The 27,911-nt window shown below is 40.5% G+C and overlaps 1 protein-coding gene and 1 long non-coding RNA gene across 3 annotated transcripts in view; one reads left to right on the top strand and one right to left on the bottom strand.

Moving 5' to 3' along the window:
• The window catches only part of LOC135300988 (potassium voltage-gated channel subfamily KQT member 1-like), a 413,931-nt gene that overhangs the window by 380,681 nt on the left and 5,339 nt on the right, over positions 1-27,911 (bottom strand). Inside the window, exons 3-5 of the mRNA XM_064421088.1 lie at positions 15,635-15,725; positions 3,322-3,448; positions 121-199 (exon numbers count right to left, since the gene is read on the bottom strand). Of these exons, the coding sequence (XP_064277158.1) occupies positions 121-199; positions 3,322-3,448; positions 15,635-15,725 (297 nt within the window). The remainder of the gene's footprint in view (positions 1-120; positions 200-3,321; positions 3,449-15,634; positions 15,726-27,911) is intronic.
• On the top strand, positions 19,747-23,502 carry LOC135300989 (uncharacterized). Of its 2 annotated transcripts, XR_010362730.1 has the most exons (4): positions 19,747-19,981; positions 22,178-22,291; positions 22,398-22,465; positions 23,382-23,502. It is a non-coding gene; the product is annotated as an uncharacterized LOC135300989 (long non-coding RNA). The 2 variants fall into 2 exon arrangements; XR_010362729.1 differs by lacking the exon at positions 23,382-23,502 and having other exon boundaries at positions 22,398-22,639.

Here is a 27,911-nt window from a genome sequence, read left to right as displayed (position 1 = left end):
ACTCCCCCAGCACCCAGTGCTTCAATGGAGTAAAAGAAAAATCAGACATGCAGTTAAATTGGGAATTAGGCAATCAGATACACACCTAATAACCTCTGTGGTAGTGACAGGAGAACTTACCTTATTGCAGAAGTGGCAAACACCTGCCCATTAGATCCTATGCTCAGAACAATAATTGAGGCTACTACCACAATCAGATCTGTTAAAAAACAAACAAACAAACAAACAATCAAAAGAAGAAAGAATGTATTAATTTGGTTTTTTGTTTTTTTTTTTTTTTTTTTTTTTTTTTTAATCTCAGCACTGAAAAAACACAACAAATGCAGACTAAGGAAAGCACTTCAAAAAAGAAATTGTTATCTGAAATTTGGTGGGCATCTTAAATCTATGTCATAGTTTCACATCAAAACCTCAGTGGTTACAGTTTCTTCAAGGATGAATTCAGTAAGAGATCTTTCAAAGAACCTGACAGATTAGGTTGCTTACCACAAAAAATGCAAAGGCATTTGTGCAGCCTAGAAATGAACCCATATTTTGGCTAAAGGCTTCTGATCCAAGAGGAAATGCAAGGGTTTGCATCATGCAATAATGAAATCCATGAAGTATCCTGCATACATACACACATACACTTGGTATGAAAGCTGCATCAAAGCTGTGAAGCCAAGCTTTCAAACCTAATGGAACTGTCAGAAGAAAGGCTGGCTAAAACAAATCAGAATTGTGAGTTTACTTTGTGATGCTGTCTTTATTTGCATGAAAAAATAATTGTTTCCAGAATTCTTTCAGAGTCTTTCTCTTTTTTTGGTTTGTTTCCACAACTTCGCAGTTTACACAGTTCCAGCTTTATACAATACAAATGATAGAGTGAATTTAGAGTGACAGCATCCCTTGTTTTTCCCCATCCCAGTTCAGTGAGCATGTCCATTTATTTTAATTATTTAACCTTGCTGTAACATTATTATGAGAATTTTTTTTTTATTTCCTTACAGGCATTTCTGTGGTAAACCTCTTTAGAGCATCTAAATGCTTTCCTTTTAAATTCTAACCAAAAAATAAAGGATAGTATTATAAATGGGTAGCAAATGGAGGCAGAACGAAGAAAACTTTGGTAAACTTTCCTTTGCCAGTTTGAAACAGGCAGTACTTTATTCTTCAAAGCACTTAACTTTATACTTCAAAACACCAACCCTGCTGACTTCACTTGCAGCTGTGAGGGCTCTGAATCTCTGCAACCCAACTTCAAAGTCTTCCTTTGGACATCCAGAAAATGAGACCTACTTGTGAAAACTGATTTAACCAACTTTCCATGGGATGCCTGGGCAAGAGGCAGGATGGGATCCAACCTGAGCAGCAACAACAGTTTCCTTCAACAAGGTTGACTCCCTCTCCTTTTAAATGTTCTCCTACCTCATTTACAACCATGTCATTGCTGTAACAAATACTGCAGAAGTTCTATAACCAACAGCATCCTTCACTCTCTGAGTTGAATTAATTTCCAGTATCAGCCTGATTTTTGCTGTAAAAGCTGGATTGCTCTTCAAGGGAAAGCACACAGACAAAATACTGTACTACACTCATTATGCATGAATGAAAATGAAAATGAAAATGAAAATGAAAATGAAAATGAAAATGAAAATGAAAATGAATAAAGGGAGGGATGAGCCTAGAGAAAGAGTTTCCATTTGGGATTAATCTTAATTTTTCAATGCCGGACTGCAAACTTTTTATGCTGTTCTTTTATCATGTATGTGTGTGAATGTGTATTTGTAAACATAGGAATTTAGGGTGGGTTTTCTTCCCATCACATCATAACACAGATCTTTGCCCTTTAGCAAATGATTTATCATGTCTTCACTAAATTGTCAGACATGCACATATCCATCTGAAGACAAACACTAAACGTGGAAAAGATTGATGCTTAGAAAATGAACTCAACCAAGCATAGAGAGTAAAAGAGGTTTTTTTCATTTGCACTTTCTTCTTTTCTGAAAGTGCTCTTCATGGTAGAGATATTTCTTTTCCTTTCTTTTTCTCCAAACCTGTTCTTCTATTCTGCTTCTACTTTGTTCCTAGTTTTCATCCCAGTTTCCAGTGCTTAGATTTCCCTTATTAATCCAAATTTACTGGTCCAAACAGCCTTATTTTACAGCCTAGATCTTCAGCATATCCTTCCCTGTCTCTGACACCCTTCAATACCACATAATTCCAGCCCCTGCTGATTTCCCTTCAAGCTCCTGGTTGCTTGTCAGTCTCTTCAAATGTTCTTCTCCCAGACCTTTGTATCAGAATCCACCTCCCAACTTTTTGCTGAGCCTGTGTGTCTCAGAACATTCCTTCTGCCTCAGCCTGGGATTTTCCATGTTGAACTTGCTAAGAACTAATCCAAATTTTAGAGGGAACAAAATCCCACAGAAGAAATCTCCCTGCTGTCAAAGAAGTTTTAGTGGAATTTTTTTCTAAATTTAAAATAAAGACTTTCATATTAATGAAGAAATAAAATGAATGCATTAGGTTTTACTTTCTGTTCTAATAATTTAATTTATTTTTCCAGTGTTTGTATTTTATTCATGTTGATTTGAAAATAATAGGATGAATCAGTAGGATTCAATCATTTCCAGCAAAGGTGTTTCCCAAGTTTACCTTGTTCTGTCAGTGCAGACATCTGCATTTGATGTGGAAAAGCAAATCTTGATTTCCACTGTATTATATCCTTAAGGGAATGTCAAGGTTAAATGAAGTACTGACACTGTGAGTGAACAACCAGTTATAGTCACTCTTAGATTTTCTTAACAAAACCCACAGTGTCTTCCCCAGGGGACACAATGCAAACATTGTATTTCATAAGTGGTAGTGTGGTAGTACCAAAATACCAGCAGAGAGAACACAGTTTAATGACACTATCACTATCTCTAATATACCAACCTAAGAAGCACTTATTAATTGAGAGACAAATCAAGAACACAATGAGGAGTAAAAACGATTCCCTATGGGCCTCAGGGTTACATCACAAAAATAGACCAGCTCTAGAAGAAGAAGAAGAATTTGTTTGTACCCAAGGAAGGATTCTGTGTTCAAAATCTTGTCAATTCCCTGCAATTGCCCAAGCTTTAGTAATTTCTCCACTTTACAGTCCTGCCTTTCTAAGGTTGATGTCTGCCTTAGATGTATTTTAAGTGTCCTAGCAACCCAAAAGAAGAGAAATCACAAAGCAGATAAATGCTTGAGGGGTAGACGTAGCTCAGAACTGCAATAAGGCCCCTGCAGAAGTGGACATTTTTATTTACAACAAGCAGGAGGGCTGAAAAGGAGTTTAAAACTTACCAATGATGGATATTGGCTTCCTGGCAAACCGGATCCTTCCCTGGAAGCCAACATATTTACTCCTGCAGCCTGCAGACCACAGCCGGACCAGGTACTCAGCACCAAAAAACACCACCAGAACTATTTCCTAACAGAGTGGAAAGGGGAAGAGATCAGAGTTCAGCTTTTTCATTGCACATCTAATTTATTCATAGGACTAATACAAATGAGCTTGTTGAGATAGATGATGCAATAAAAACGATTTAGCATAATCTGTTGATTTTTTGTATGCATATGCCAGGCAGTAAATAAAAGGGAGAGATGATCAGTTCCTGAATGTGATTTGCATGAATAAACAGATGGTTTAAGCTCCATTCCATCAGTATATCATAGGGAAAACCACATTATTCTTCTTTTGTTTTGACACTTCCTCGCCCTCCAGGCCTTTCCCCACCTGGGCTGCCCCCTCTGGACACACTCTCATGTTCTGATGTCCTTCTTCTATTGAGACATCAAAACTGCCCCCAGGACTCGAGGTGGGGCTGCACCAGTGCAGAGCAGGGTGAGGAAATCCCCTCCCTCCATCCCTGTGCACCCCAGGACACAGGTGACCCCTCTGGCTGCCAGGGCACACTGACTGTCACTGAACTTGCATCAAAACCCCCAGATCTCCCCGTGCAGGACTGCTCTCCAGCCTCTTGTCCCTCAGCTTGTGTGTATAACCAGGACAGGCTCATCTCAGGGGGAGAGTAAAGCTCTTGCTTTTGTGCATTTCCATACAGTTGGTGATTGCCCAGCTCTCTGGTCTATCCAGATCTCTCTGTAAGACCTCTGTACCTGGGGGAGTTCACAGCTGTCCCCAGTCTAGTACAGCTGTCAAACTAACTTAATGTGCCTTTGATTTCTGTCTTGATCACTTAAAAAACACAATGGAGAGCACTGGCTGTAAAGTTGAACCCTGGGGTCCCGCCAGTGACTGAGTGCCAGACTGGTGTGACCCTGCTTACTGCAGCTCTGGAGTATTTATCCAGAAGGATTCAGTTAAAGACTGGATCAAAAGCTTTGCTGAAATAAAAAAACCCCCCACATTTTCTGACTTTCCTTAGTCTACTATGGATAAATTTGACTTGGTTAAGCAGGACTTTCCCCCTTGAACTTGTGCTGGTTGTAATCAATGATTGTGTTGTCTCTTGAGTGTTTTTCAATAACTCCCAAAACAACTTTCTCCATATTTTTACCAGGCACTGCAATGAGACTGACAGGTCTGAAATCACCAGGAACTTCCTTCTTGTCCTTGAAAACTGGGACAATATTTTCCAGCTTTCAGTTTATTGGGACCTCTCCAGACTCTCAAGACCACTGAAAAATAAATGGAGTGAGGTCCCACAATGACATCTGCCAGGTCTTTCAGTATCCTGGGATGAATCCCACCAAGCCCCATGATTTATGCACATCCAGCTGTAGCAGCAAGCCTCAAACAAACTCAGTGTGGACTGATATTTTATCATCCCCCCCAACACTCATGGTTTTCCAACAGAATTCCAGACTTCCCAGGGCACACCGTTGTTGAAGGCAGAAGTGAAGAGGACATTAAATGTCTGCTTTGTCTATGTGGCTATTTTTGAGGTGACCAATCTCGTAAAGCCATGGCCCAATGCTATTTCTGATTCCCCTTTTGCTATGAACATATTTGTAAAAGTCCCTTTTGTTGTCCTTCCCAGTGCTGGCCTGCTTGAACTCCAATTCAGCTTTGGCTGCACTAATTTTCTCCGTACCTTGGGGACAGAATCTCCTCCCATGTCCCCCAGCCCCCCACATGCTCCCTTTTCCTCCCCAAGTTCTAGAAGATCCCTGCTCAGCCAAGATGGTCTTTGGGCCTTCTTCCAACCCTTTGGAACTGCCTGAGGAGATGGCTTTGAGAAGGTGACCAGCATTCAGAGTCCCCAATACCTCCAAGAGCAGATTCCCAAGAGACTTTACTAACCAGCCTCTACTGCTCTTCACACATCCAGGATCCCAATTTTGCTGACAGCTTCTCTTCTATCACCAGCTTTTGAAACTTAGCTCCTTCAAGGTCACCGTGACCAAGACACAACCACCAGCCATCACTTTGCCCACAAGTTCCTCATAAACAACAAATCTAGGAGGACACCTTTCCTAGTTGACCGCCTGTGCCAGGAAGTTCTCTTCAACATACTCAGAAATCTCCTGGACCTGTTTGAGTCCTCTGTATGATATTCCCAGTTGATATGTGGGAAGATAAAATCACTCATAAGGATTGGTGACAGAGATGAGCTGTATATCCAACACATAAATAAATGAATTGTCAATATTTCAATATTCCACCCTTTTAAGCACTGCATTGTGAAGCACTCATTCATGACCAAGGGTAGGTGTACTTCAAAATGCTTCTAAAGAAAGCAGATTATTGAAGATCAAAACGTGGGCAGGTTCACTGAGATCTTTGTTGCCCTCTTCCTTGTTTTCCTCTCTGTTGCAGTGTGGTAGCACAACCCAAGCACAGCTTCTAGGCTTTGCTCCAACCCAAACTGTACCCAGTAATTCAAAGTCACCAAACACCTACTGCATGAGTTACAGCTCTGGAAAATGTTTACATTTTAACTTGAACGTGCTCTCAATCTGCACCTGGGGGATTCTAAAGTGCCCAAAAAGCAAAACACACTTAAATCACAATTTTCACTGAATGACAATACCAACTTGATTTTAAAACTGACATTCTGAATGGCTCAAGAGAGACCCAAATATTTCAAAGCTGAAAAAAAACAAATAAGAAAAAACTTTACACTAATCCTCAAAAATTCATGTTAATTTTGATTTTTAACAAAGTTAGGTTAACATTTCTGTGTTCAGTTCAGCCTCCTTGTTTTGCCTGGAATGAGAACCAAGAAAATATGCACAGTCTTCCCCTTTTTTGCCTGGCACTTTCAGCCTGAATAAACCAAGAGTTAGTACAAAACTAAGAAAGCTTACAGCCATTTTCAAGGCAGAAGCACAAGAAAATACACAGCAAATTAACTCCCCAAGTTTCATTTTTAGTATATGTATTATCAAGTGCATCTATAAGTAATTCTAAGTTTGCATTCTGTCTACAGTCTAAATATAAATATTTATTCAAGTATAATAGTTAAATCAAATCATAAGAACAATCTGCAAAGGAAAAGAATTCTTGCATTTCTGGAATCTTGCAAGACTCTCACTTATTAAATTGTGTATAGTTTTAGAAGGTTCTTGGTAGGTTCATCACTCTGGCATTTTGTTTTTCTTCTTAGGAATCCCTAAGTTCCACTAAAGGAAGCAGAGCACTGTTTATGGCAGTGGAAGAATCATCTTCATGGACCTGCATGTTACAATTGCTTTTGGTGAAAAGCTGTGTAGAAAGGAGACAATCAGAGAAGTGCCAAGGAAGAAAAAACTTCTTAGATTGTCCTTGATTATCCCCGAGGACACTTTTAAAAGCTAAATTAAAACTACATCTGGCCTGAGGGTATTTTATAATCAGAACCCATCTTGGTTATGTCCGAAAACCCTGACGAGGTCAACAAGGTTGCACAGTCCATGGAAAGAAAAAATAAATTGTTGACAGGAAGGAGGAAAAGGAAGAACTTACATCTTCAACAAATTTGACATTAATTACTAATCACAGTTCATTTTGTCCTGGACAGGTGTCCACATTACCAAAACCACAGCCATTAACACATTTGTTGGCACCCTCAGAGAGGCCAAAGTCCAAAAAAGCATGGAAACTGGACAAACATCACAGCTCTGCAGGTGGTCCCTCAAAAAAACAAGGAAGATTATGACATTTACACTCTTGTTGTGTGTACTCCTAATGCAAGATAGGAGACATCCATTTCCACAGCTGCCAAGGCTGATCAAGCTTCACCTCACTAAATTCACCTTCTAAAAAATGCCCTAACCTCCCTCCTTTTCCTCTTCTACACATAAACACTTTTCAGAGCCTTAAATTTATTGCCTCACATTTACCTTCTGGTAAAAGGAAAAAAACCCCAACCCAGCAATTTTCTGTAAAGTCAGAAAAAAGTATTAATTCTCACTAAAATTGTAACAAATGATGGTGAGGACTTGTGGACAAAATATGAACCAGAACAAAATCAGCAGAAACAATCTGCAAATGAAATTTACATCCATCTGTGTGTCAGTTTGACATCGTTCTCCAGCCTTCTGCAATTTTCCAGAACCCTTGCTTTCAAAATGGGATTACACTCACAAGCAACCCACAAACCCTTTTGATTTTGGCTCCCAACAGTATTTTTCCCCTTCTCCTGGAAGTAGTCAAGGAAGAAATGCATGATGAAGGATTCTGAGCAGATTTAATAGACCTGGAAAGCCGTTTGGCATCAACAGAGAGCCAGGGATGAACTCCTATAATGAAACTGAAACCAAAAATAATGAGTGGGAACAAACCATTGCTTCCTAAAAATAAGATCCACATCAGAGTCGATTCTTCACACTTACATGTCACAGTTTTGATCCTGTTTTGATTGTAGCAACTCAAATTGCCACAGGAATACCAAGAAATGAATTTAATTACAGATTTTAAATGGGGTCTGTTCTATCTAACACCTCTGCTGAAGTCAGTAGCAGCATTCCATTACTCTGTGCTTCTCCTTGTCTGGAAAAAAGACTTAAGGCACATAAGGATATAGTAGTCCTTGCCCTTAAATTAATTTCATCTTTGATTCTTTTTACTTTTCTCATCTATCCACCGCATAAAGCTTCCCTCCCTCCACCAAATTGATAATAAAATAATACATAGTCATGTTTATGCTGTTTTTAGAATAATTTCATTTTATTAATTTAATGAAAAAGATGCAAAAATAAGCTTAAAGGGAAATATGTATACAAATAACTTCCACCCATATATAATTCAATCAATCAAACAAAAAACCCTTGTGGAAAAGCCATCAACTTTTTATCCAAGAATGTCATTGATGACCGAATTAAAAAATGCCTGCATTAACACAGAAACCCAGCACTTTTACACAGGCATGTGTGTGTGTGTGTAAATTAAACATATAGCCTGGAATTTATAATTTATCCCAGTTTGGTTATGGATAACTGCACTGGGGAAGCAGGAGAGGGAAGTTCGCCGGAGTGATTAAAGTGCACACATGAAAAAGAAGGGTATTTTCTCAGCTGCAGCTGTGTTTTAGGTGGAGAGCACACACAAGGCTCTCTTCACTTTTTTATTGGAATATTTAGGTGCGGGGGTAAAAGGAGGAAGTGGGATGGCTAAATGAATAGTGTGTTCTCACGGAGATTCAATCAAGGAATGGCAGCTCCAGACAATGAAGCCTCAGAAAGAGGCATAAAGGTTTACTAGTCCAAATGTTTGCACACGTGTACTTATGTCCCAAATTTAATCTGATAACCTGTCTTCAAGGTTTTCCAGTCCTTACAGCTGAAAATGTCCATTTAGTGACCTGTTCAGTTTAATAGCTACTCAAATGCCACGAAAGCCTACTGATACTGAGAATGTTTCTTTCCTACCATCACGCTGGCTCTTGCAAAGATGAGAGACATCCTATGTGAAAATAGAATACCCAATATACAGAAGAAAAAATGCCAAATGCTTCTAAGTGTCCTATAGTACCATTAACTTACTCACAATTCCAACTTTTAGGTGAAACCAATACATTCACAGGCTGTTGTTTGCATACAAGTGGATTTAGCATTTCATTAAAAATACACTTTCATGCACACCTGACAAATATGCTGAATTTGCTGACTTCCTACCAGGAGTATGCTTGTCTTTCATCTTGTTGCTATTTGCTGTTTCCTGCATGGAATGAAGCTGTACACTCAGGAGGGAAGCACATGGTGCTCCCTCTGTCACAGCCACATTCGAGTGAGCTGGGTGAGTCACAGAGGAAGAGTTATTTTTTAATTCTATTTAAGCAGGTAACATTTTTTTCTCCAAAGAAAATCAACTATTTTTGACAAGGATTTTTTCCAAATTGCTTTATTCTGAAAGATGCCACTAAGGTAAATATAATCAGAGAATGAATAAGATTCAGTAAGTTAGTGCCTGAAATTCTAATTTCTCTATAAATCCACAGAAGCCTTCCAGCTCCCCCCAGCACATACCTGAAGGGACCACCTCTGGTAGGTGGTGAAGGGTTTAGCTTTGCTCTTGGAGTAGAAAATAATCCAATGTGAATACGCACTTCAGAATTTTAAATAATTACTTCCATGACCTCTTGATTTAGGAGGGTGTCCATATTTTGAGGAGAGGAACTGAGAAAATCCTGCATATGTCTCTCCACCTTCCCCTCAATCCCAAGAAATGTTTCTCAAGCCTCTCAGCCATATTCTAAAACCTATTTGCACAGAGAACTCCACTGAGCCCCAGTGAGTCAAAATTGACTAAGGGAATTACGAGTTGGCGCTTTGTTAATTAGCTTTGTTAATTAGCCTTACTTACTGCAGAAGGATTTCTATTTCAGACATTTGAAAATCATTGAGTGTGTTCTGTGGTTCATTAGGCACAAGATAATATAACCCAAAGGAATAACTGAATTATAATTCACACTGAGAAGCTTGAGAGTTGCATTTGATTCCAGAAAAACAATGGCAACTCAGCAAGATCACTCAGCAGACAACTTGAGTTTATACAATGTGTTGAAAGACTTGTGGACTCAGTATTTTTTCCTAATATGTTTTATGTATGAAACAATATTCCATCTCTATTTTAATAATGCTTTGTATTGTAATAATATAATATTCCCAATCTATTTTTTCATCTTCCCATAGACCAACAAGAAGCTCAGAAAGAAACAGGAATTCTCCTCCTTGCTTTCTCTCTCAGAAGTTTACAGGAGTAAAAGAATACAGCAAATGCTTATGAGCCATAAGTTTCTTTTTATTCATGTATATTCTGCTCTTGCAGGGTCTGGCTCTCCCACAGCATACAGGAATAAATGTATTTTCTCCCGAGGCAGTTTGGCTGTCAGTGCCTTTATGGGACTGGCCACCTCAGGAACACCTGCTGTCACCCAGGCAATATACACTGCACACATGTCACAAAATGCCATGAATTATTATGAGATACCCTGTAAGAAGTCCTTTATCAGCTGTAAGAAACGGTGTGGTGAGACCAGCAGGAAGAGCACCTGTGAACTTCATGTATTGCACTATCCAATGATCACTTTATCAAACAGACCTGGGGAAGGCCCTAAGTGTTCCTGCTATATGGCAAAGACCAGATTTAGAATTATAAACTGACACAGAGGCAGGAAATAGATAAAAATGGCACCTTTTTTTACTTTCTAACACTGAATGCCTTGATGGGGTGGAGAAAACAACCTCAAACCTATTAGAATACATGAACCATAAATCACAGGGACTACTCAATTAAGCTTTTTGCAGGCTTGTGTCTCCTCTGCTACAGCTTGGAGCTGGCCCAAAAGCTACACAGCTTAGATGGGGCAAAACCAGAGACAAACAAAAAGCAACAGGAGAGCTCCTCCACTGCAGATAGGAAGTCCTCAGTGGAGGAAGGCCTCCACTGGCCTCCTTTCAGAACCCTCACTTGGAAAATTTTGTTATTCCAAAGAGAAAAGCCACCCAGATGTCCAGTTCAGAACCAGAGCAGTTAAACAGTGACATGCCTTAGCTGGCCTAAGTAAGCCAATTATCATTTGGCACTCTGAAGTTTGAGTACTCTGGACAGCCTTGCCTATATTTAGAGCAGGAGGATGTGTGTGTTCATGGCACGTGATGCAGAAAAAAATCATATAAACCCAAAACTCAGCAGTGACTTTGGGACAGCCACGTAACAACAAGAACCCATCTGCAGCCAAAAACTCTTCCACAAGATCCTCCTCCTAAATACAGCCCCAAGGCGAGTCTCTGGCCCAAAAACTTGAGCAGTAGCTGGTGTGAGAACTTCTGATTTCACATCTCAGCATTTTTTCCAACAGAATTTGCAAGCACAGGAGTGCTGATCCATGCTAAATGTAGTCACTACATGAGAATTTCCAGCAACCAAGGGGGAAGTAAGGACTGACAATAGAGGCAACAAGTGAGGACTCTGAAAAGAGAGTCTTTGAGGGAATTGTGTACCCTCTGGTGCTGCAGTGCTGTGAACTACAGGTGTTCATGTGTTTGGGAGAGATGCCAGCGCTTTTTCCAGCAAAGAAATGAAATTCTTTTGTATATTGACTCTTCTGTTTTCCTTTTTCAGAGGAAATCAGATGCATAAAGTCTGTCTCCAAAAGGGAGGTACCACAGGGTCTGAACTCACCAGTTTAATCAATATGATTTACAGCAAAACCAGTCTATTTTCTCCAAGTTAAGAATACACTCAGTATTCTTAAATTTAAAAAATAATTAACGTCAAGATACTAAATCAGACAAAACTTTTCCCTTACTCCTGTAACACTATCATTATATAAATTGTATGTTTTTTGTGCTGTTACAGTGTGTAAAATCATCATGTGTATAATGAAAATAATATTTTGTTGTTGTTTTTAGACTGGCACAGGTAGTGAAAGTTGTCCCACAAGCTAAGAAGCTCTTTTTTTTTTGCAAGGTCTTTTGCAATTAAATAAAAATAAAAATTGGTCTTTTAGAAACTACCATGGTGACCTCTCCTGGTAGAAAAATATATGGCCTCTAACCATAAAAACAGATTAATCCTCAAAGGAGGTACACCTGGCTGATTTCATGGTTTATTTTTTCATTCTATATCCTGAAAGATATAGATGCCATTTACAAATCAAAACAAACTGACACACAAACTACTAGATCATCAAGAAAACATTATGGCCTCTTCCTGTAGAGGCAAAAGCCTAATCAAGAGGCTTTGGCAATTTTTAGAAACACTTTTTCAACAGAATAATCAGAGAAGCAGATAATATTATAATGGTATTATTAGAGAATTAGAACTTGAGACAAAAATGGGAGGAAAAAATGTTACCTAAACCTGGGGCAACTGGGAATGAAACTCAGCTGTAATTCAGGATCCTCTTGAGTGTTGCAAATACTTTATTCACAACTCTGCCTTGTTCCACTGCACTTGTTTATCCACACTGTACAAAACCTTTTTAATGCATCAGCCTAAGTACTGCTGGATAGACCAGTGAGAAATCTTCCTCTGGTACAGATACAGGACCAAGCAAGGCTGGGGAAGCTACAGGCTCATTTTCATAACACACTGCAAGCACAATCTGAACAAAAACCAATGGTACATTCATTTAAGCTTTGTACATTGTTAAATAGCATGCACATTGTTATTGTGATCCATTTCTAACAGTATTGGAAACGCTGGGCTTCTCTCTGCAAGTATAAAAGATTCAGAAAGAGCTGTGTTCATTACCCATTCTGTTGGTGTTTACCAATACAAGCCATTGTGCCAATGCCACTGTCACTCCCCTCAAATGCTGCCTACTAAATACTCAGCAGAGGGAAAGAAACCCAGTCAGGAATTAATAAATCTCATACAATGTGTCTACATGAAAAAAATTAAATTGGAGTACGTCAGACAGAGCTGGGAAGAGCTCTTGCAAGAGTGACAGGGAACACACAAAATATTTGGCAGCATCAGAACAAAAACATCCTTCAAACAACAACATTTCAAGTTCAAGACAAGCAATTTCACCAATCCTGCTATAGTGAAAGTAAACTGATTTTACCACAGTGATAGAGATTTACATGTTGTCTTCTGTTTGTAAGTACAAAGAACAGACATTTCCTTTGAGCCCAAGCAAGAGCATCAAAAAAAAAAACAACTACAGCAGAGGGGAGGCCCAGCATCAGCCTGCACCTGAACCTGTGGCTATGCAATGTTTTCAGTCATCTCAAAGACAAAAGATTGGCCTTCACACTGAAACACAGGGCTAAAAATCACCTTCCTTTCCTCCAGAATTCACTTGAATTGTCAGAGACTTGAGAACATATGCTTAGGAAATGAGGGGAGAGTAAACATTTGGGGCCTATTTTACTCTGTGTTCCAGCAACTGCTTCTTCAGTCCCCTTTTTCTATTCTAGCTACAAACACTCTGATATTCCCTCCATGGTATGTTCACAGAGCTTGTCTGAATCAGTTTCACACTGGACAATAAATTCCCTTAAGCCATCCAGACCTCTTAAGAACATTAACAAAATGACATCTCTGAAACACCAGGCTCGGGTGTCTTAGGACACATCTAGTACTACAGCTGTTACCAATGTCTCATCTCTACTCCAGTGACTCATATTATCCAAAATTGTACTTGGCACACCATCTCATCCTCTCTATGAAAACCCAAAAGCATTTCCATGTCTTCAAGTACCAAGTACTATCCCTCTTGTCAGGCCTTAGCAACTTGCAACAGGACATTTCTGACATTGATCCTTCCCAACTGCTAATCTACCTGAATATAAAGAAAGGCAGTTTTCTCACAAGTGGGGAAATACCACAAGCATCACATGTCAGTATTTATCTGCTGCTGAGGGCTAGACAAAGAATTACAGGGTCCTTCACTAACAAGAAAAACAAACCAATTGCACTTTGAACTTGATCCACTAGATCCTCTGGCCCAATTTTGATTTTCACCACACTGGCAGTGTCCTCTGTTCCCAGTTTCAAGAGAGCAGGCAGAATGCACTTGGAGAGATAAAACTCTAGTTTTATGAACAGTCAGCTGTGATATGAAGTAGATCAGAGTAATGATTCTCCCAGGAGTAAAGAGAACAGCAATCTCCACACTTCTGTGGGGTGAACACTTTCCTGGCTCAAATGGGACAGCCAGTTGGGAATTCCTTCAGGTAAAGGTGGGAAGATGTGCTCCAAGCAGGAGTCCAACCATTTAACTTCTGGCAACAAGAAGTCTCCCAACTCTGAGAAAAAGAACTGATTTAATTAGCTCTAAAAACTATCTTCTGTAATTGAATTTATTGAATGTTGAATTTGAATTTATTTCAGACCAAACCAAGTTTGGTGAATTTATTTCAGACCAAACCAAGTTTTAAGACAGACGTGTTCTAGGCAAGTGACTCTACAGTAGTCAGAACAGCTGCACTCAGTACTGGACATTTCTAGGAAGGAAACTAAGGAAACAGCAGGAGTAAAAACTCCAGAGAGGCATCCCCCAGGGTAAGGCTGTGACACAAGGAGGCCAAGAAATTGTTTCATTGACTGAGCATGATTCATTTGGCATGATTCCTAGCATGGCAGTGCTATGTGGGCACTCTCTCAGCCTCACATCTGTCTCCATCTCGTTACTCTTTGTCCAAAAATGTGTCTGGACATGCACATTCCATCTGTACAGAAACAATCAGCTGAGCCAGGATCACTGCTCCCAGCAGTGCCCGTGCTGACCTGCAATCACCACATCTCAGGCAGCAGGAGAGGACCACACATGATTGGCAGAACATTGCACTTTGCTTGACACTGAATTGTGGCTTAAAGGCCAAGCAACATTTGCAACAGAATTAACTTTAATCAAGACCTCAGAATAACTCTGGGATCTAATGATGCCTCAGTCAACTGCACACAAAACCTGCACATGCTAATGTAGCCTAAGCCATAGGAAAACAAAGAAGTAACTGATTTTTATTTTCAAACCAGATGGAAAACCAAATTCTATCACATCAAAATTCACCATTTGGTAAAAGAATACTGAAATTGTCACAAACTGAGATCAGAGGATTTGAGTGGCTAAAATTCTGATTTTGCAAGGAACAGTTTGAAAGTTATTTATTCCATTTTTATCAAGGATGTTTAATCTCCATTTTTCACTCCCTAAAGGTGAATAGAGGTGGGGGGAATAGAGGAGGGACATTGTCTAGTGTCCTCATGCAAGTTATTTGTACTTTTGATTCCCACCAAGCAAGCACCAACTTCAAATCCAAATCACTGGTGACAGCAGTGTGATAGGAGCTCTTCCTTCCTGTTCTGCAGAGTAGCAAACCAGGCTGACAGAAATCACCTGCCTCTGAAAAGCCATGTTCTTGGCCAAATTTTTACCATAAGAATTAGAAAATACCCAGTTTAAAAATTCATTTCTACAGAATATCCTGTTCCTTGCTGCCTAAGACTGATGAACACCAGTAGTCCACTATAAGAGATGTACTTTGGGAAAAGCAAGTTCATAAAAACTGGTGCTCTAACAAGTGTCCTCATAGTTCAAGGATCTAGAAAATAATAATCCCCATTAAACTGTAACCTTTCTTTAATGAAAGCAGGCACTCTTTTAAATGTCCTGCTAGCATGCTCTGCATGAGAATTTTTAAATTATTTCCCTTGCTTGCCAAAAGCAATTCAGGTTTAGTCAAACTGATCAACCCTTCCCCAAAAAAGTTCACTTACCATCCAGAAAAGGGTTCCAATGGCAAACTCAGAATAGTGCTCTATAGTAGACAGTACACTGAATATTAAACAAATCAGCACCAGGAGAAATCTGTAAAAAGAAAACAGTGTTTAGTGACTTGTCAAGTTGAACTGTAAATCTAGATCTAGTTTTTTCTCTCTCTCATTCACATAACTTTTTTATCACAAATACTTCGTGCTTAATCAGTCAGTTCTTACTACTCAAATGAGTATCATTATTTTGTATTCATTCAGCTTTCAGAAACATGGAATAAAAATGACAGGAAGGCTGAACACAGTAAATCAATAGGTAGAGGACATTGTCAAATATATTTCTCAGGGAAGGTTGTCATAGTGAATGTTTCATGTTTCACTGATTGCTTACAACTTTAACAGAGACACAAACTACACTCAGTGGGTTTTGGTAGTTTCACATGAAAATTACAGGTGGAAAAGCTTATCAGGAAGGGAAAAACTCTTGTACAACCTAGAGACCGTGACAAGATGAATTCCTTTGGAGTTTTTCCATGGTCCCAGTGGACATTTTCATCAGTGTTCCAGAGGAAGAGATGAAATGCACCTCATCAAGTCCACAGCTGACACAAGCCCAGGAGTTTGGTCACTAAGCTTGAGGGCAGAGCCCCTGGTTAGCGGTGCCTGCACAGGCTACAGAGCAGACATAGAGGAATCTCCTAAAATTTGACAGGAACAAACCTCAAGTTCTACACAAAGTGTGGAGAAGAAGACTAAAACGTGCCCCCTTGATCTCCCTTTCCTTAATTCCCAGCTCCTGTGCCTGCCTCCCCCACGCATTCCCAAGCAGCAAAGAGGGGTAGGGGATGCAGGGCTGTGGTCAGACTACAACACTTTGTCTCTGCCCCTTCTCCCTCCTCCTCCTCCTCCTCCTCCTCCTCCTCCTCCTCCTCCTCCTCCTCCTCCTCCTCCTCCTCCTCCTCCTCCTCACACTGCTCCTCTGCTGCATTGTGAGCCCTTCCAGGAGCTGCAGTCCTTCAGGACAAACCTTCCCCAGGGGCTGCAGGTAATTTCTGCTCTGGGATCTGCAACACCTTGTACCTCTCCTCCTGCTTCTCTCACCTCGGTGCTCAGAGGTTGTTTCACACTCTTGCTTTTCCCTCTCTTCTCACAGCCCATGCTGTGCTTCTGGCCTTTCCCCAGGAGCATCTCCACCTGAGGCTGGGGGTTCAGCAGTCATGTATACACAAAGATATGAAGGAGCACATGATACAGAATCCCAGAATCCTTTAGCTTGGAAAAGGCCTCAAAGATCATTAAGTCAAAACATCAACCTCACAATCCCAGGTATGCCACAAAACCCCGAGTGCCCCATCTACATATTTTTCAAGTACTTCCAAGGATGGTGATTCTACCACTTCCCTGGGCAGCCTGTTCCACTTATTTACTCACAGATGCACTTCATATGTATAGATCTGTATGTCCAGAGAAACAAAGTTCTCACAACACAGATACAGGATAGAAAATCTACTGCAAATAACTGCTTGGATATGGAAAACCCCCAAAAAATGTCTGCCTTGTTACTCAGAGTGTAGGCTGAACCAATATTCTTCATGCAGCACGTTCAAACCATGACTAGAACCAGGGAAAATGGGACAATATTGATATCTATGGAGCCCTTCAGCTTTCTTTTTCTCTTTCTAGAGTGCCTTAGAGTTTTAGACTGCCTTAGGAACCCCAGGAACACTGAACAGGTGATAATAAACACTGGAAACAATTCTTTGATATGCTTGGTCTGATCATTCACACACTGCAAGGTAATTGCAAGTGTTTGCTAACACAGGCAAGGAGAGACAATTGTTTCTCAGCTGCCACACAGACAACAGCTGACCTCTTCAAGCCTAAAGTGAATTTGAAGTTATAAAAACAAAAGGTTCTGCTTCCTTTTATCTGGCTCTGGAAGGACTCTGACACTATCTAATTACAAGTGGAGATTTTAGAATTAGGGTCACCATTAATAAAGAGATTTCATAAGTAGTGGTTAGAGCTTGACATGTACAATTGTCTCTGAATCAAGTTTTCATTTCTCCAATATTTACCTATCCTGAGACATGATATAAGAGAAAAGGGGATCTAGATAATACATCTTAGTCAAGGACAACAGCACCTTTAGCTCAGGACAGATCTCAGCCATGCTCTCATGGTTTATGAGTTTCACAACCCTTCACTCAGCCCTGCTACTCCTTTTTCTTCAACATGCACAAGTTGCCAGACATATTATTCACCAGTTTCATCCCAAATATTTATCTCTGAAAGCAGTGCTGTGTTACAAGGGGTACAGAGATCTGTCCAAGGCATAATAAAACCTGAGCTGCTGCACTGCCCAAAAAGACAAACCAGCAGAGGGGACAGAACCCAGCATTCCTGGAGAATGATGCTCCAAAAAGGAAGTCAGAGCAAAGCCTTGAGGACAGATACTGAAATACAAGCCAGCCTTTGGCAAATGGAAAAGAACAAGTTAATAAAGGGTTCAAAGCATAAGGGTATTGCCAGTGTCCAACACCAGAAGAGTCCAGGCTTGGAAAACTGCAGAACTTTAGCCTTTTCTTAACACAGCACCACTGCCTTCCATGTAAAAGTAAGGTAAGCAGGGTCAAAAGAACCTCCTTTTCTTATACATTTAATATGAGATCAGTACTGAGTACCCCACTCCACTGGATGCTGTGATCCACCAGGGAGCTTCTTTATCCAGACACCTTTTACTTCAATCAGCAATCCCAGTGATGGGTACATGGAGAAAGACACAAAAAGGTGAACAGACTTATCCACACATCAGGACTGTGTTGAAGGCCCACGGAACTCTCCCGCAGCTCAGACTATCCTTCAGTCAATGGTGAAGGGAACATTTTAACTTGGCTTGTCCCTGAAACCAGCACATCAAATAACTCCAGCAGAAATGTACAGTCACTTCCTCTGAGTACACTCTTAATTTTGTCCAGATCCCTACCATTTCAATTCTATTCTTTCAAAATACCTTTAACTTCTTTCACTGCACTCACTAGTAATACATAAAAATCCACGTAGAATTCACAGTCTAAATATTTTCTACCAAGACCTTGAGGATGTGAGTGTACTTTACACATTTTCCACTCTAAGAGAAGCAAAGATAAAAACCAGTATTGTTACATACCCTGTAGATATTATCACAACATCTTCAACCATAACTCCTTTTAGGCTTCAGAAAAAGCAATTAAAAAGAGATTTACAAAAAAAAAAGAGGAGAAAACATTATACAGAGACAAGCTGTAGATACATTAGGATGGAAAAGGGAGGACAACTGGCACCTCTTTTTTACTAAGGGACCCCAAGCTGCCAACACAGCCTGCAGGTCTTGTAACTTTGAGCTTATTGTTGCTTCTCTCCTGTTTTATGTACTGAGATTCTATCTTTTTTGTTTTTGTTTTTGTTTTTGTTTTTGTTTTTTGTGGTTTTTTTTTCACATTTCCAAATCACACACTAAACCATTCAAAGGACCCTTTAAATTCACTTAATTTATGGCACTATATCCTCTGGCCAGTGAGTGTCACTCCTTCCCAATGAATAGCAAGGGCAGCTCACATGAGCTGAGTACCAATTCAGTTGCAGTGGGGACAAAGTCAAAGACAAGCACAGATTAACGATTTAGCAAGGGCATCAAGAACAGCAACAATCACAAAAGAACAAAAATGAAATACACAAAACCCCCAATCAACCAACCAAAACAAAAAGGACTCCAAACATTAAAAGAACACCCCAAAAACAAAAAGAAAACCCTGCTGTGGGCAGGCTGTCATCTCCGTGGGGACACTGCAACCTGAAGTAAGAGGGAATGGAAGAACATAATTACTACTCTGAAACCAACATGGAAGTAGATCTCCCTGTCCTCTACTGGAATTGCTGAGAAACTGCATTTGAGACAGGTGAGGGCCAGTTTCTGGTATTTTCAGCCAGAGGTAGATAGACTTAAGAAGGTAAAAATAACAGGAGTGTGTCAAGGTAGATACAAAACCAAATACAAGACCAAAATGGTTCTTGTCCAGGCAGTGATCTCACAGTACATGAGCACACAACACAGGCAGCAGTTCATGGATGGACACACCCTCAGTGTGAAGAAGCTGGGACTGCTTTCCCCTTGGATTTGTATGTCTGGAGGAAGAGGCAGGACAGGGCTGGAGCTGAGAGCCTTGAGGTGCCATACAGAACCCCTGGTTTACACAGAGCCCCACAGCCAGGGTTTAGCCTGTGTTTAACCTGTGATGTTCCTGTAAGCACTTTCAGCAGTTCATGCTCAGTGCTCACCACAGGCTCTTGGAAAGAAGCCACGGGTGGAGTTTGGTGAGTAAGTGGTATTTGAGGTATGACAAAAGGGCTGCAGACACGTAGTGGAAACAAAGGTCAAGTCCTCCCTGCACCCCAAGTAAATCCACTCCCAGAGAAACCAACAGTCCTTCTGCACCTTTTCTCTAGCACAGTGGGGCAGCATCTTCCTCCCCCTCTGATATCTCTGAGCCAGCAGTCAGTGCATGCTGTCTTCACAGCTACCTTTAAGTCACTGTCACTGGGCCACACACCACAAGACAGGTTAGCTTTGATGAGTCCACACTTAAACAACTCAATTAATGCAGACTCCAAGCTACACCTCTTTGCCTCTCAGGCAATCAGAAAAGCTTCTCGTGGGCTGCTCCTAACAGCCTCTGGAATGCTAAACATAGCTCTAACCAATCTAAACAAACTGGAGGAAAAAAGCTTGGTGAGTGCCAAGCTCCCTGTGAAGAGCTGGATGCATGGTGCCACAGGCAAACCCTCAGCAAGGCTCCTCCCTGAATAGCTCTGGGTTTGTCTCAGGGTCTCACTGCAGGTGTTGGTTAGAAGGACAAGCTGTCCCCCAAAGGCAATGACAAAGTCTACCAGTGTTAACTCATCAGCAAGTGGCAAACAGCTCCTGGGTCTCCCTAAATATTTCTGATTGGATTTCTGGGATACCTATAGGTAAGGCAAGCGGATAGGTGCGTTTCATATTGCTGGCTTGGGGTGAAGCTATTTAAAACTTGTCATATGGCAATTTCCTTTTCCCCACCAGCTCAGCCTGGCTTCCTCATGCTGCTCCTGCTATCGATATTCTCTCCTGCAAAGGACAATTCTCTGTGCTGTAAGGATGAGAAAACAGGGCCTGATTGTTTACTGGCTTGCAGGCAGTTATTGGCATCCACAGGGAACAGTTTTACCCACTGTTCAGTTCCTAAAAGCAGGAAGTTAATAAGGCAGAGATATAAATAATTGCCAGCTAGTAGAGCTGGTCTAATCTTTGCTATCCTAAAGGAACTGAGGTTCTCCTTTCTAGTATTTTGTTCTCTTTCATTCTTTCTGTGATTCTTGAGGATGTTGAGCCACAACCTGAGCTGTTACTTCCGCAAATACTTTTTTCCCTTTTCTGCCATAGAGATACTAAAAATAGTGAAGTATTTCCTCTCAAAATCTGTGGCTTTCTTTTCCAACTTTTTTTTTCTGAAGATGGAAATTTATTCCTAATTACCTATTTGAAGACTCTTCCTCATTCTCTCTTTGAGCAGAAAAAAAATATTTTATATATCAGAGGAAAGAGGAGTATTTGAGAACCTCCCCTTTGGTTTCAGATTCTCACGTAACACCGTTCACACTTACAGAAGATGAAGTGTCGTGCTTTCCCAAGAGACATCTTGTTAAAATGAAATTTTAGTATTTCTTGACTTCTCCTCAGTTCCTCAAGACTCAGGTATACACAAAAATACAATTGCTTTCTCATCAACGCTTTTAGACCACCATCCTTAAATCTGTCCCATGTGTTAACCAAATTAAAGAGGCAGCTCTGTTAAAGGCTGCAAATTAGTGCTTCTTTATGTCCTGGTCCTCCTAAACATTGCTTCCTTTTGGAGAGAAGCTGGAAACATGTTTCTGTTGCTGTTGTAGCCAGGCACAAATTCTGTTTAATAGATTTATTGACCACGAGCACACTTCACTGAAGCCTACAAACACTGAGAACTAGGAGGTTAACACAGAGCAAAATGATGTCAAGGAATTTCTCCAGGGTGAACCTTTCAAAGGTCATGCTGTAACAAACTTATTTTCCATGGAAGACAAGCCTAATGGAAGTTATTAAAGGAGGAGTAGTCATAATTCCTCCTTTTAAGTTTTGCAGCAAATCATTCCATTTCTAGCAAAAACTGTGCACGTGGGGCTTTGTGTTTATCTCCTGCAGATAAGTATACTTGAAGTGCTGATATACCAGATGCTCGTGCGAATGTTATCTCTTGGACAACAAAAAAGGGATGGGTGGGGAGGGGACAAACTTGTAAATTCACAGACAGAGATATACTCCTTGGCAACCAAGCACAAAACAGTAGCTTTGGGGCCTTTTGGGCTTTACCAAACTTTGTTGACCCTGCAAAGTTTTGTTTAGAGAAAAAAAACACTATTAGAAAAATATGAGCTCTATAATGAAAGCAAATCAACAAAAATTGTTATGGAAAAGCTATCAGAACCCATGCTCTGTAGAACTGAGAGTCCTGGACCGTGGGTTGCTGATGATTTTAACACAGCCAGATGTGTCCTGTTCCTTCCTCAAAACTGAGCTGCTGCGCCTCTCTTCAGTCTGTGAAAGCCCTCCAGGTAGGTAACTACAAATTGTTTCTATATGTTCTAGTTGAAAGTACATGGAAACCCTGCCTTTTAGATTCCTTAGATAATCCTTTATTTTATCTGCTATTTTCTCCAGAAGCTTTGAGCAGCCTGCTTTAGTGGAAGGTATCCCCGCCCATGGCAGGGGGTGGAATTCAATGCTCTGTAAGTTCCCTTCCAACCCAAACTGTCCCATGAGTCTAAGAAACTAAACCAAAATGTTCCAACCTACTATCACAGTAGGGGAGAAGAAATGCATTTGCTTCAGCTGGACTTAAATTAAAGAAAAAATGACTGAATTTAGGCTAATATGTCCAAGTAAATCTAAGTGCAACTACACCCATTGGAGTTTCAGGTTTTTTCTGGATGACAGACTACAGAGTTGTCTAAAGGAGACTAAAAGCTCTAAGTCAGGCTGTTGTTAGGGACAATAAATGAGTTTAGCAAACAAAAAGTTCTTTGAGGGGCTCCAGCAGCATGGGCTGCTTTCTATTTTAACTGGTCATTTTGTGGCAGGAAAACTAAGGAGTGCATTTTTTTCTTTTTTCATACTCTAAAAGTGCATGTTCTCATTCCTGAGTGAATGAAACACTTTCTTCTAAACGGGACTCTACTGTCTTGTGTTGAATAGCCATGTGCTTCTGAAAAACATTCCTGCTGCCCTGAATAAAACCTCACTCCTGGTCCTTACATATTTTTGTTATCCGAAGGAGTTTCTAGGTCATGAAGAGAAGGTTGTCCCCGTGCCTCTGTTGGCAAGTTTTGATGTCCCTCAGTTCTCTCATAAATCTGTTTCCAGGCTCCTGAGGTTTGATGTGTCTTTGAAAGGTCTTATGCTTATCCATATGCACTCATGCACAAATTAGATTTGGTTGGAAATTTTGGTAAAGGGACAATTTTTCCGCTGAAAATACCAACATGTTAAAGTTAGAAATAGTCTGGGAATGTGTTGGTTTCAGCAGAAGTGGAGAAGGAGACCAGACATGTTTTAATGGAAGCCTGCCTAACTTTGGACTCTACTAACAGGGAGCATGCCTAGCAGAGAATTTGGCCATATCTGATTTTCTTTTTTCTACCTCAGAATAACATATTTTCAGAGCTTTGAAGCCCTCAACCAAAGGAAAATCCCACCTATCACATGGATATACTGAGGATATGTGTTTTCAGCTATATGTCTCTTCTGAGTTGCACCCAGAAATGCCCAGCAGCTCCATTGTACATAACATGAAGTTGCCCTCCTGGCTCCTCTCTGAAATAATAAATCAATATTTCTACAACACCAAGGTAATTTAAAATTTCTCTTACAAATAGTGAAATTACCTGCATATACAGAATTCATCACAAAGAGGGTTGGATCAACAGCTAAAACCAATGCTGTTCAAACCACAGCATGAGCCACACATCCTACAAAAAATATCCCACATGAAACCAACCTTCTGGATCTACTGACCCACGCTGTTGGATGTTATTTATAAAACATCCACAGCTCCATTAGTAATAAGCACTTCACATTTCCAAACATTTGACAGCCTAACTTAATTGCTGTTCTTTGTAGGGCACTAAGATTTGGATTTTGGTTTTTCCACGAGTTTATCTGGCAGTACTTCAGAACTGACAAATTGCATTCATGCATCCCTTACAATCACCAGGAGCACTGATTTTATTGAAGCTATTTATTTAATGCCCTGCCTTTCCTGGGATTTAAGCTCTTTGATTCCACTGAGTGCCCATATCTTCCACTGACATCTGTGCTTCTGTGTTTCTCTTGTTTTTATTTTTGCATGTCTTGCAATCTTCCATTCTGATTCTACAGCTAAGACTTTCTAGAAGAGACATAATCAGTTCTTTAAACAGTGACAAAACCAGTCCATCATCATGACTTCAGTGTTGATGATTCTGATACTATTATCATCAACCTTGACTGTAACACAAAAGTCAGTAGGTTTTGGCATGTGATTTAGGACCCGCCTCCAAGGGAACAGGAAATTCCAACCACCATTCAAAATGCAACACCAGCTTCCTCATAGTACTCACATTAAATAATGTCTCTTGGGTGCAGAAGAAGGAAAGGGAAAGAACAATTGTATATAATGAAGCTGTGAGAAGACATCTGCTGAGTTAATGCCAGCTTGATCATCACTTTTCTTCTTGAATTTGGTACCACATGGAGTCCTCAGGTTCATGAGCAATTGTAACATTCATATCAAGAAATATGTTTTTATTTTGATGGTTTCTGTAAGAACAGAGGGGTTTTTTTTTTCCACAAAAGCAAAACCAAATTCCATCAACAGCACCATAGCAATGGCTACAGTATTTGTTTTCACTACAGAAACAACATTAGCCCATGGGGCAGATGTTAATGTATATTAATTGCTCAGATTATTACAAAATTGAGCTTCTAGAATAAGATGGATTGAATTTCTTACAGAAATGATGGAAAAAGTCATCAATAATTCAAAAAATGAAAATAGAACTTACTCATGCTGTGGCTTTGTGCCCTGTGGTTAGGTGACGGTGCCTAACACAAAGTACTCCCAGATCCAAGTTCTTACTTAGGAGCTTTCCTAACATCTCTCTCCTGAAAAGACTCTTTGGTGCCAAACAATCCAAAGGACCTCCAAGTGAAGTGTTCTCATCTTGGGGATATTAATTTCTCCCTCCTCTAGACAAATGTCTGCTTTTACCAAATGAGAAGCAGCACAGTATCTCTGACATGTCTCATCCCCTGTCCATGCTAGCTGGAACTCGCCAGCTGGCTCAAAGGTCTTTGGTAAGGCCCTTTCAGACAGACATGCTCAGACAGTGTCGTTGCAGAAACCTCATTTCCTTAGGAAGTGAGGTTCAAAATTAATAACTACCCCCATGTATTTTTAGAACACCCAAAACCTGGAACTTTACAGAACCCTAACAACAATTTCCTTTAATATCAGTGAATCTTCATTAGCAACTTCAGCCATTCCACCATCTCATCCATGCAACTAAGTGGTAAGAAGAACATCCCACTTTAATGAATAAGGAGTTCTTGAGTTTCTTCTCTTCAATACTGCTCCTCTTTTGGTACCTGAAGCTTGTCATCAGAGACATCTGCTTTGTACCTCTCAGTAGTTAGTACACAGATGAAAACTAGCCATTGTAGTTCAAAACTGAAAACTCTGCCAGTGACATTTCTGTATAAAATTCCAAATAAGTAACTGTTATGCTGTCAAGAAACACCCTGAACACAATAAGTAATGAGTAATAATAATAATAATAATAATAATAATAATAAGCCTTACTCTTATGAAAGTACACCATGTCCAGAATTAAGCTGTGACATCAAGGTCAAAGCCAGAATCTCAAAACCAGACATGTGCTTATAATTACTCTGAACTTTACTTGTTGCTTGTGTTGGTCATATTACAATCACATCATTGGAAAAATCAAAATATCTGCTTGCATTCTAGAGATAATTGTGGAAAGGACAAAAATGGGAATTTGACAGTCCCTTTGAGATAAACAGTTATAAATAATGGGTAATATGCTTCACTTCCAGATAAAAACAGGAGCTGGAGAACACTGTGCTAACTTATTTCAGTTCACTAAAGAGCTGCTACATTCAAAGAATCAAAATATATGCAGACAAGTGCCCTATTAAATGGAACCACTAGACCCTTGCATTTTTTGCCTTTTAAAGTTCTTTACATCAGCAACAGTTGTATGCCAGACAAAAATGGAATATCAGCCAGAATGGTGGCTATGAACTGCTGCAATTTCATTAACAGAACACAACTAGCATTTCTTACATGGAGTTGGAGAAAGTAAAAAAACCTGAGAAAGCAAAGTCTGAGGAGAAACAATAATAGGAAAAAATGTATCCAAATAATCTGAATTCACTTGTTTATGTACTACTCACAGTGACACAGACATTGGTACACAGATTCTTTTCTAAAGGAAAAAACCCTCTGCTGGCTAGCCCCCCCTTTTAGAAACATGTTTTTTGATCTTTTTGTACTTTCCTCATGAAGTTTTAAGTCCGTGGTGTTATTGATGTTGTTCACATTTTTGTAAGGATCATGCAGTTTGAATTATTCAGCAGTAACTGTTCAGTTGAGGGGTTTTTTTTAACAAACTGCCAGGAACAGGTACGTGTGTGTGTGTGTGTGTGTGTGTGTGTGTGTGGTGGGGGGAGTCAGACTGGAGGAGGAGAGGGGTAACAAAATAAATCTAGGGCATGTTTTCATATAAAACTGAGCCCACGCCACAGCTCTCTGGTGGGGGGAGAAAAAGAAAAAAAAAAAGAAAAAAAAGAAGGAGAACTTTGCCTCATTCCATTCCAGTCTTGGCCAACTGTGTTAGTGCTGGTTGCAGCCCCACTAGACCACTTGCTGACATGCTGCAACTCCTTAAGGTCCCAAAAGCTCCTCATTTCCTGCTGATCTAGATTCCTGCCATTACAGGGAGCTGATGAAGCGTAGGAGGGCTCCAGTGAATGCCAGAAGAAACACGAGCTGTGCAGCAGAAATGTGTGTCCAGAACAGAAGAAAGGAAGGTGGCAGAGGGGCACCAAGATCTTTTGGCATTGGTAAACCCCCATGCCAGCTCTTGGGAAACCATACTCTAGCGAAGACATTTTCCCTGTCTACCAAACAATTCCCAGAGAGAGGCAGCATCCTATAGGAATATTTTGGAGCAACAGCCATTGCCCTCTCTAAGTCACCATTTGGAGGAGTTGTTTCCCCAGAAATCTCAAGGCAGCCTGCAAAGCAGACTTTATGGCTACCCAAACTCTGCATTTATGAAATGTTTTGCAGTCAAACTAGGTGGTCTGCAGTACTCGCCAGATGATTTGCAATGTTACTTTGCAATTATTGTGCACAATTTTATATGAAATTCAACAAGTAATTTTGATCCACTGAGAAAACAAGAGAGGGGAAGTGTTTCAAGGTGCTTCATGTGCAGTACTAACCTGACTGAGGACCATCCACTCTTTCCCACTGGGGTAGGCTTCTGCTGGTGCCTAAAGCTGAACTGGCTATCCAAGTGTAACTCCAGCTTTAACTCTCGAAGGACAACTACAGCTGGCAGGAGCAAGCTGAGTGCTGGAGGTGGACGAGGGGAGCAGAACCTGTGCTGGCTTGTTAGCCATGAGCTGTTAGATCAGCTCACCTCATCCCAAAGGAGGTTATGGGATACAAAGGCTGGTCTAACTTTTGAATGAGAGCAAGGTCTGACACTCATTTAACAAGTGGCCAAACCAGTGACCGGGAACAGTTGCAAGCTCTCACTTCAGCTTTTTCAGAGTTACACACCAGAAAATGGCAGGCCTGAGAACACAGTTGAGACTCCCGTCGTGGACCTCCCTCTTGCCTTGGACTTGCCTCCACTCCCAGCCAGCCTGAGGTTTCTCCAGTGCCTGAGAGCAGCCCTTCCAGCTGTGCTGACTCCAGGGGTGATGTGACATCCATTAGCTAAGAACTGGACTGGGACCAACAGCTCCTTTTGTATCTCTCCACAGCCATCACTGCTTCTTCTTCTATTGAACTATTGACTTGGACAAGATTCAAATTAGTTGCCTATGGGTGAAAGGTTCCTTGTCCCATCATGAATTCCACATTCCCGCTTTCCCTAGCTC

The sequence above is a fragment of the Passer domesticus genome, chromosome 5, assembly GCF_036417665.1.
Source record: "Passer domesticus isolate bPasDom1 chromosome 5, bPasDom1.hap1, whole genome shotgun sequence".
Lineage (NCBI taxonomy): Eukaryota > Metazoa > Chordata > Aves > Passeriformes > Passeridae > Passer > Passer domesticus.
Note: the sequence above shows the minus strand (reverse complement) of the source record. Positions and strands in the feature narration are given on the sequence as shown.